General features: G+C 43.5%; 1 protein-coding gene across 3 annotated transcripts in view; it reads left to right on the top strand.

The window, feature by feature from the left end:
• NAT10 (N-acetyltransferase 10) overlaps positions 1 to 711 on the top strand; it is a 44,057-nt gene that overhangs the window by 18,187 nt on the left and 25,159 nt on the right. For all 3 annotated transcript variants that reach the window (XM_035892630.1, XM_035892629.1, XM_009637054.2), the window contains exon 25: positions 77 to 150. In XM_035892630.1, coding sequence (XP_035748523.1) covers positions 77 to 150 — 74 coding nt within the window. The remainder of the gene's footprint in view (positions 1 to 76; positions 151 to 711) is intronic.

Raw genomic sequence — 711 nt, 5'->3', positions numbered from 1 at the left:
AAAGGTGTTTTCCTTGCTTTACAAGGTCACTGTTGCACTTCAAACTTAATGCATGTGTTGTGCTGTCCTGTTGTAGGAAGAAGCCGCAAAGGAATTCCAAGAAAAACACAAGCAAGAAGTGGGGAAGCTGAAGGAAATGGACCTTACACAGTAAGAATTTATCTGTATGAGTCTCAAATCCACTTTTCCCGATACCTGTTTGAATGCCGGGTCACTCGCGCATCTTGCCAAGACTTGTGCGCAAAGCTGTAGTTGCAGTATCACAATCTCAAACCATCAATAAATGAGAAAGAGCAGTGGGTGTTTTCAACAGTGGCCAGGTAAGATAAGCAGATGCTGCTATGCTAATGGAAACTTTGGGTATTGTGTGCCTGACAGCCAATAACTTAGTCTTCATCAGCTCTGTTAGCAGCTACTTTGTTTCACACTCAAAACATTCTTTCCAGGTATGAATTAAATTCAGTCACAGCTTCTGTTCAAGGCCATTCCCCTCTTTACCTCAGTACATGAATTCATTGCCTGAGAAGTGTGTCGTACTCCCAAGTGTGAACTTACTGACTTCCCTTTTTGTGCTGGTATTTTGAACAGAAAGCAGAAGGTTGTGAGTTAGCGGATCACAGCTGATCAGCAGTGAGATCTGTCTGTGCAACGGTAGAACTAAATTGTTGTTAGAGTCGGGGCTGGCTCGTCGTTCCAGTGCTGCAAACAGAA

Source organism: Egretta garzetta, unplaced genomic scaffold (genome assembly GCF_000687185.1).
Source record: "Egretta garzetta isolate BGI_Z169 unplaced genomic scaffold, ASM68718v1 scaffold454, whole genome shotgun sequence".
Lineage (NCBI taxonomy): Eukaryota > Metazoa > Chordata > Aves > Pelecaniformes > Ardeidae > Egretta > Egretta garzetta.
The sequence above is the reverse complement of the archived record's forward strand: the minus strand, read 5'-3'. Positions and strand labels throughout refer to the sequence as shown.